General features: G+C 43.4%; 1 protein-coding gene across 1 annotated transcript; it reads right to left on the bottom strand.

Moving 5' to 3' along the window:
- Positions 1–4,534: 4,534 nt before the first annotated feature.
- On the bottom strand, positions 4,535–5,163 carry LOC120285442. Its single transcript, XM_039298178.2, has 2 exons — positions 4,736–5,163; positions 4,535–4,686 (listed from the first exon to the last, which is right to left on the bottom strand). Exons 1-2 carry the CDS (start codon positions 5,143–5,145, stop codon positions 4,677–4,679), a joined length of 420 nt encoding a protein of 139 aa, XP_039154112.1. The 5' UTR covers positions 5,146–5,163; the 3' UTR covers positions 4,535–4,676.
- Positions 5,164–9,466: the final 4,303 nt, after the last annotated feature.

Raw genomic sequence — 9,466 nt, 5'->3', positions numbered from 1 at the left:
TTCTCTAGCTGCGCATATTCTCTGGCAAAGGATTTTTGTTGCACATGTCGAATAAGTCGGCGCTGTGCGTCCAGCAACTCTTCAGACGTAAGGAATTGGTGCCGAATTCCTATGATGGGATCGAAGAGTGTGAATAAAGCGATGACAGTAGCTAGATACCCTTATAAGACGCGTCCAGGTTGAGAATTTGTGGATGAGTAACTCGTGTATACTTTCATCAGGAAAGTTATGTAGAGTCGTGGGCTTTATGGCTCGTTCTTCGGTGTTGACATCGAAACTTGAAGATACGCTGGACTTGCTTGTAGAAGGTGGCCACTCAGAGGTGGGTGTGGCCAGCCAGGACGGACCTTTCCACCACAGTCGATGCTCCAGAAGCTTTGACGGATGAAGTCCTCGGGAAGCACAATCTGCAGGATTGTCTTCCGTGCGAACATGGTTCCAGCAGCTACGGGGAAAGTCGCTCAATATCTCAGAAGTTCGGTTGCAGACGTAGGTGTTCCACCGTCGAGGGGGGGCTGAAAGCCAGTGTAGCACAATTTCTGAATCTGTCCAGCAGCTCGTGCTGAAAAGAGGAATTGTTAGTGATGTTTTGACAATAGAAAGCAATCGAGATATAAGTAACGCAGCGTTTAGCTCCAAACGTGGAATTGATACGGGCTTGATCGGGGCCACCCGTGTTTTGGCGGCAACCAGAGTTACTTGAAAGCTGCATCCAACTGCAACTCGAGCGTAAACTACCGCACCGTAGGCGTGCGAGGATGCGTCGGCGAATCCGTGTAGTTGAACATCTCGAAATGGTGACGCAATATACCGTGGTACTTGGCATTGCGTAAGTGCTGGCAAATCCTCTACTAAGGCTCTCCAGCGCGTACGTAGACTTTCAGGTATGGGGTCGTCCCACTGCAGGACACTTGTCCAGCTTTCTTGGAAGATTAGCTTGAGTAGAACTGTGACCGGCGCTACCAGTCCAAGCGGATCATAAATTCTTGATAGCTGAGACAAGAGTTCTCTTTTCGTCGGAGAAATGGTCGCATCGCATCCCTTTAGGTTGAGATACAGGACGTCCTTCCCAGGGTTCCATTGGATACCAAGAACTTTGACAGGTGAATCCGCAGCTGATTTGTTGAGGAGCTGGATAGGTTCAAAACATCTATCTTCCTCTGGTAATGATTTCAGAAGACGCCAACTATTAGAACTCCATTTGCGTAGCTTGAATTTCCCCTTATCCAAGAGGGCTATAAGCTCGTCCTTGAGAATCATAAGCTCCTCGAATGTGTTGGCGCCTGTAGGGATATCGTCCACATAGGCATCGTGCAGAAGAGCGTGAGCGGCTGCAGGGTATTCATGGCCATGATCGTCGGCAAGTTGCTTTAGAACTCGAACAGCCAGAAATGGTGACGGTGCCAATCCGTAGGTAACCGTCAGCAGGCGAAAATGAAGCAGAGGTTCATTCTCAGTCGTGCGCCAAACAATGCGCTGAAAATTGGTGTGTGGCTTAAAGATTTTAATGCCTCGAAACATCTTTTCGACATCTGCGCATAAAACATATTGGTGCTGCCGGAAGCGTAGACAAACGCCAAGAAGATCGCGTTGAATCGGTGGACCAATATGTAGTCTGTCATTGAGCGATACTCCAGAGCTGTCCTTTCCTGATCCAACTACATCCAACTACACGACATTTGGTAGTCAGACTGTCCAGTTTGATGACAGCGTGGTGCGGCAAATAGAAGCAGGTGTCTGGGGACTCCTCAACCTGAGCCGAGGTCAGTTGTTCCATATGTCCACGTTGCAAGTAGTCGTCCAGGAAAGCTTCGTACTGCTGCTTCAATTCTGGATACCGACGAAATTTGCGTTCCAGCGAGAAGAAGCGATTGATGGCCTGTGGCAAGGTCGAATCAATAGGCGGTGCCTTCTCCTTGAAGGGATACTCGACGACGTACACCCCGTCCGTCGAGCGAGTTTGTGTGTGGCAGCAAAATGACGCTCTGTGGGATCGCTGGCGTCCAGGAGAGCCTGGTTAGGCTGAATGCTGTCCATCTCCATGAATGAACGAACCATCGTGTCTAGGTCCGCGTGATGAGTAACCGCAGAAGTAGGGTGATCATCGAATGCAGAGTAAGAGCCTGCAAGAATCCAACCAAATACAGTATTGAGAGCGATAGGAAAGTCGTTACCAAAGTGTTTCCGATCTCCTGTGTATAGAGACCAAAGTTGATCCGATCCAACAATGACATCGATTGCTCCAGGTGTGCAGAACGTTGGGTCAGCCAAAGGAAGCTCGCAGATTTGCCTCCACGTAGAGGATGAGGTGTCAATAACTTGGGCAGGAAGTGATGACGTCAGCGAGGTGAGAATGAACGAGACCAATTCGACAGTTTGGCCCGAATGACGAGAGCGCAGCTTGATATGTGCGCGTCCTCGGGTAACGCCCGCGCTGTTGGCGGCGAGACCGAGAATAGAAATCCGTGCGTGCGTTCGATGCACGCCTATTCGCTGAACAAATGATTCCGATGCCAAGGTTATTGTAGATCCAGTGTCCAGGAGCAGCCTGCAGGTTGTAGTGTTTCCCCAGGCGTCGATGACGTCAGCAAGGATGGTTGGCAACAGAGTCTGAGAACCAGCCGCCGGAATATTCTCCAGAGTATGATGCGTAAAGTTGTTTTCCGCGGGAGTCTCGCTTCCCAAGCGATGACCTTCTCGAGCTAGCGGTTGATTGTGGCCAATTGTAGATCCCGCATGTGAGACTGCTGGTCGATCGCGGCTGTCAACACTTGCTGTGTCAATGTTGTTGCCATTTTGAATTGGCTGCGACGAGCCATGAACCAAAGTATGATGCTTGCGGCGGCAGATCCGACAAGTATGCCTCGATGTACAGTTGCCCACCATATGAGCCGGGCTGAGGCAATTGAAACAGAGCTTTCTTGATTTGAGGACGACTCGGCGAGATGCAATGTCGAGTGCGATGAATTGAGGACACTTAAACAGTTGGTGATTCTGCTGGCACGATGTGCACTTCGGCTCTTCCCGTCTTGGATGCGTGTCTGCGTGGTGCGTGGTAGCTGCGCGTCGAGCTTGGGTTGATCGAGTTAATTGAAAAGCCTCCAACGTATCGCAGCGTGCTGTGAGAAATTTCAAGAATCGGTTGATGGTCAAACCCTTTTCCTCGGATTCTGCGCACTGAGCCCAGGCTTGGCGGGTATCGCTATCTAATTTAGAAAGTAAAATGAAAATTAGCCAGGGATCCCTCTCTTCGCAATTAAGAGCTCGTAGACCACGAATAACTTCGTCTGCACCATCGGCAATTTTCCGCACTGTGCCGATATTTGAATTTATAGCACTCGGAAGGCTCATGAAACTGTTTAAGAACGATCGAATAATTAGCGATTGTTTGTTATATCGCTGTTCCAGCCGATCCCATGCTTCCCGATAGTTGTCATTAGTAACTGGAATATGTTTAACTAATGCAAGCGCGTCTCCGGCAAGGTACGATTTTAAATAATGAAATCGTTGGCAATCCGTCAGGCTCGAATTGGAAGCAATCGATCCAATAAACATGTCCGAAAAATGTTTCCAGTCCTCATAATTTCCAGAAAAAGTCGGAAGTTTAATTCGCTCGAACTGAAAACCGACATGACTTCTCTGGGATGTGTCTGCGGCTTGAACTGTGGCATCAATACTGTTTGAGGTGACATCCCGTCTCAACTCCTCCAAAGTATTGCTGAGAATAGCGTGTGTAGCATAATGTTTGTCCTCATATGCGTCAAAATCCTCGTCAGGGTTCTCCCAATCGGCTTCCGATTTAAATGCATACAGCTCTTCCGAGAGCCGTACGAACCGCAAATAATTTTCCTGTAGTTGCACCAGGCGGACAACTATTGTTTGCACTGATTGAATATCATCAACAAATTTTAAGGCATTATTATGCGCACGAGTAATTTGGCTTTTGCAGAAGCCCCGTTGTTGAATCACACTCCGCATGGTAGTCGAAAGAAGGGAACGATTCTACACGATGTAGGAATCTATAGATCATGGTTTGCCAAAAGGCCAATAATCAAAATCAAATGCCCGAAAGAAACGCAGTTCCGGTAATCCGGCTCGAAGGACCAATTTTTATGTTTATAAATAAAACCGCCAGTGTTACTGTTAATTTTAATTTATTGGTTAAGTTCAGACACTTAATATTAATTATTTCGACACCGATGCGTACGTTTTCTCGCAGATCAAAATTGTGACTAACTTAAGCTTTGGCTGTACTCACGCCATACGATTAGTCTAGCATAAGACGTAAACAAGTTACAGTTAGAAGGGAGTTAGAAGTTAGGAAAAGTACTGGGCAAGCTCGCGGACAATTACAGCGGTGCGATGCTTACATTGATTCCGCTGATAAGCTCCGCTGAAGCTGCAGACAAATGATAATGTAAACAAAGATAAAGGGTGACTTGTTCGCGTATACAGGGTGTCTCGTTCCCAAACATACCGGCCCCCCTGAACGGTTGTTCAGCAGAAAGGCAGTACAGCGATTTTGGCAATTGGGCGTTTGTATAATCCGTGAGCAGTCTTCACTGTAACGACTCGGACCTTGTTGTCGATTCCTGCGTGCACTGCGGTGATGCGGCCAAGAATCCATTTAGAGGGCGGTAGATTGGGCTCCTTGAGTACTACCAGTGTGTCGATCTTCAGATTCTCGGTTTCCAGATGCCACTTTGTCCGCTCATGAAGAGATGTCAGGTATTCCATATGCCACCTTTTCCAAAAGCCTTGAACCATGGCTTGCAGCTGATTCCACCTCTCCAATCGATTGACTTGCATATCCAGACGACAGGGTTCAGGCAATGCAGTATACGGAGATCCAGTCAAAAAATGAGCAGGCGTCAGTGGATCCAAAGAATTAACCCCAGGTGGGCACAGCGGGCGTGAATTCAGGATAGCTTCAATTTGGGTCAGGACAGTAGAGAGCTCCTCAAACGTTAAAGCCTTTGATCCAAGTATCCGTTTCATATGGAGTTTAATTGAGCGAACTCCAGCTTCCCACATCCCTCCAAAATGTGGAGCAGACGGGGGTATAAAGTGCCAAGAAATCCCTTCATTGGCAAAGAATCCTGCTAGTTCCTCATCTTTGGCTTGTTGAATGGCCAGACGTCTCATGTCATCCAAAGTTTGCTTGCCTCCAGCCTGTCCTGCAGGACACTTGTCCAGCTTTCTTGGAAGATTAGCTTGAGTAGAACTGTGACCGGCGCTACCAGTCCAAGCGGATCATAAATTCTTGATAGCTGAGACAAGAGTTCTCTTTTCGTCGGAGAAATGGTCGCATCGCATCCCTTTAGGTTGAGATACAGGACGTCCTTCCCAGGGTTCCATTGGATACCAAGAACTTTGACAGGTGAATCCGCAGCTGATTTGTTGAGGAGCTGGATAGGTTCAAAACATCTATCTTCCTCTGGTAATGATTTCAGAAGACGCCAACTATTAGAACTCCATTTGCGTAGCTTGAATTTCCCCTTATCCAAGAGGGCTATAAGCTCGTCCTTGAGAATCATAAGCTCCTCGAATGTGTTGGCGCCTGTAGGGATATCGTCCACATAGGCATCGTGCAGAAGAGCGTGAGCGGCTGCAGGGTATTCATGGCCATGATCGTCGGCAAGTTGCTTTAGAACTCGAACAGCCAGAAATGGTGACGGTGCCAATCCGTAGGTAACCGTCAGCAGGCGAAAATGAAGCAGAGGTTCATTCTCAGTCGTGCGCCAAACAATGCGCTGAAAATTGGTGTGTGGCTTAAAGATTTTAATGCCTCGAAACATCTTTTCGACATCTGCGCATAAAACATATTGGTGCTGCCGGAAGCGTAGACAAACGCCAAGAAGATCGCGTTGAATCGGTGGACCAATATGTAGTCTGTCATTGAGCGATACTCCAGAGCTGTCCTTTCCTGATCCAACTACATCCAACTACACGACATTTGGTAGTCAGACTGTCCAGTTTGATGACAGCGTGGTGCGGCAAATAGAAGCAGGTGTCTGGGGACTCCTCAACCTGAGCCGAGGTCAGTTGTTCCATATGTCCACGTTGCAAGTAGTCCAGAGTATGATGCGTAAAGTTGTTTTCCGCGGGAGTCTCGCTTCCCAAGCGATGACCTTCTCGAGCTAGCGGTTGATTGTGGCCAATTGTAGATCCCGCATGTGAGACTGCTGCTGCTGCTGCTTGATCGAGTTAATTTAAAAGCCTCCAACGTATCGCAGCGTGATGTGAGAAATTTCAAGAATCGGTTGATGGTCACACCTTTTTCCTCGGATTCTGCGCACTGAGCCCAGGCTTGGCGGGTATCTATCTAATTTTGAAAGTAAAATGAAAATTAGCCAGGGATCCCTCTCTTTGCAATTAAGAGCTCGTAGACCACGAATAACTTCGTCTGCACCATCGGCAATTTTCCGCACAGTTCCGATATTTGAATTTATAGCACTCGGAAGGCTCCTGAAACTTTTTAAGAACGATCGAATAATTAGCGATTGTTTGTTATATCGCTGTTCCAGCCGATCCCATGCTTCCCGATAGTTGTCATTAGTAACTGGAATATGTTTAACTAATGCAAGCGCGTCTCCGGCAAGGTACGATTTTAAATAATGAAATCGTTGGCAATCCGTCAGGCTCGAATTGGAAGCAATCGATCCAATAAACATGTCCGAAAAATGTTTCCAGTCCTCATAATTTCCAGAAAAAGTCGGAAGTTTAATTCGCTCGAACTGAAAATCGACATGACTTCTCTGGGATGTGTCTGCTGCTTGAACTGTGGCATCAATACTGTTTGAGGTGACATCCCGTCTCAACTCCTCCAAAGCATTGCTGAGAATAGCGTGTGTAGCATAATATTTGTCCTCATATGCGTCAAAATCCTCGTCAGGGTTCTCCCAATCGGCTTCCGATTTAAATGCATACAGCTCTTCCGAGAGCCGTACGAACCGCAGATAATTTTCCTGTAGTTGCGCCAGGCGGACAACTATTGTTTGCACTGAATGAATGTCATCAACAAATTTTAAGGCATTATTATGCGCACGAGTAATTTGGCTTTTGCAGAAGCCCCGTTGTTGAATCACACTCCGCATGGTGGTCGAAAGAAGGGAACGATTCTACACGATGTAGGAATCTATAGATCATCGTTTGCCAAAAGGCCAATAATCAAAATCAAATGCCCGAAAGAAACGCAGTTCCGGTAATCCGGCTCGAAGGACCAATTTTTATGTTTATAAATAAAACCGCCAGTGTTACTGTTAATTTTAATTTATTGGTTAAGTTCAGACACTTAATATTAATTATTTCGACACCGATGCGTACGTTTTCTCGCAGATCAAAATTGTGACTAACTTAAGCTTTGGCTGTACTCACGCCATACGATTAGTCTAGCATAAGACGTAAACAAGTTACAGTTAGAAGGGAGTTAGAAGTTAGGAAAAGTACTGGGCAAGCTCGCGGACAATTACAGCGGTGCGATGCTTACATTGATTCCGCTGATAAGCTCCGCTGAAGCTGCATACAAATGATAATGTAAACAAAGATAAAGGGTGACTTGTTCGCGTATACAGGGTGTCTCGTTCCCAAACAATTAGTAAACAGCATACATTTTAATTAGCATTAACGATGACGTGGCCAAGACTAGAACTGACTTAATTTCAAAAAACATTATATATAAAATGATCAAATATTATAAATTAAAAATATACTAGAAAGATTAAGTTTACTTAAAAATATTCTAAAAATATTCGGTAAATATGTGTTAAAAATATTAAGTTGACAAACACTAGAATTATATACTAGAAACATAAACTATATTTGCACTGTGCCGTGTAGCTTACGTGCCACTAATGAGAATCGAGGCGAAGGGCGCAAAACTTTTATTTGCAAAATTTTCCATTTGCTTAGTTTAATTTAAATTACTAATATTTAAAATATATTCTAAAAATATTCGGTATATATATGTTAAAAATATTAAGTTGACAAACACTAGAAATATATACTAGAAACAAAAACTATATTTGCACTGTGCTGTGTAGCTTACGTGCCACTAATGAGAATCGAGGAGGAGGGCGCAAAATTTTTACTTGCAAAATTTTCCATTTGCTTAGTTTAATTTCTAATTTAATTACTTATTCTCTCATTGTGTGTGTGTGCCATCTTCAGTTTGCAGCCTTTGGGATAATCTTTTGTCTCCCTGAAGTGTGTGTGTGTATGTGTGTGAGTGTAGCTTGTCATTTATTTATTTTATGCCACATCTAGTCCGCGAAATCGATATTGTCAATATTTTTATGAAGTAAATTTTGTGTACACTTTAGCATATTTAGTCAAGTATATCTATTAGCAATTGTTTTAAATTTCATGTTGCTAGTTAATTACCGCTAATTAATATTAAATATTTTTTGATTTTGATTGTCGATTATCAAAACAACATTAGAACTTATTATAAAATATAACGAACTATTTAGATACGAACTTCCTTTTCTTTGGTCCTTGATTTACGACATCCTTTGTTCTAATTTTACATCCGCGCAGCTCCTGAAACTACATCGCAGGTCATCTAGCTTATTGGCTCCCAGAGGGTACATGTAATTAAAACAAAACCATTACAAGTTTAGTTTTATTTGTAAACACAATGGGCATAAGTTTTAATTAGCATTAACGATGACGTGGCCAAGAATAGAACTGACTGAATATCAAATGGACCACGTCATCAATATATGAATACCGTCTCTGGGACGTAGATTTCCTACGAATTGGAATTTGATATTAAATTCGATATTGTCAATATATTTATGAAGTAAATTTTGTGTTCACCTCAGCATCGTTAGTCATGTATATCTATTAGCAATTATTTTAAATTTCATTTTGCTAGTTAATTACCGCTAATTAATATTAAATATTTTTTGATTTTGATTGTCGATTATCAAAACAACATTAGAATTTATTTTAAAAATATAACGAATTATTTAGATACGGACCTCTTATTCTTTGGTCCTTGATTTACGACATCCTTTGTTCTAATTTTACATCCGCGCAGCTCCTGAAACTACATCGCAGGTCATCTAGCTTATTGGCTCCCGAGGGTACATGTAATTAAAAAAAAACTATCTATTAGCAATTGTTTTAAATTTCATGTTGCTAGTTAATTACCGCTAATTAATATTAAATATTTTTTGATTTTGATTGTCGATTATCAAAACAACATAAGAACTTATTTTAAAAATATATCGAATTATTTAGATACAAACCTCTTATTCTATGGTCCTTGATTTATGACATCCATTTCGCTGGTTGTTTATTCGGATAGCTCCTAATATTACATCGTAGGTCATCTGGCGTATTGGCTTTCAGAGGAAACTTATAATTGAAACTAAACCATTATAAGTTTCACCATAGAATATTTTGTTATGTATCTTTATTAGCAATTATATATATATTATATAAATTTCATGTTGTAGTT

This window comes from Drosophila simulans, unplaced genomic scaffold (genome assembly GCF_016746395.2).
Source record: "Drosophila simulans strain w501 unplaced genomic scaffold, Prin_Dsim_3.1 Segkk16_quiver_pilon, whole genome shotgun sequence".
Taxonomy (NCBI): domain Eukaryota; kingdom Metazoa; phylum Arthropoda; class Insecta; order Diptera; family Drosophilidae; genus Drosophila; species Drosophila simulans.
This window is presented reverse-complemented; position numbering and strand designations above follow the sequence as displayed.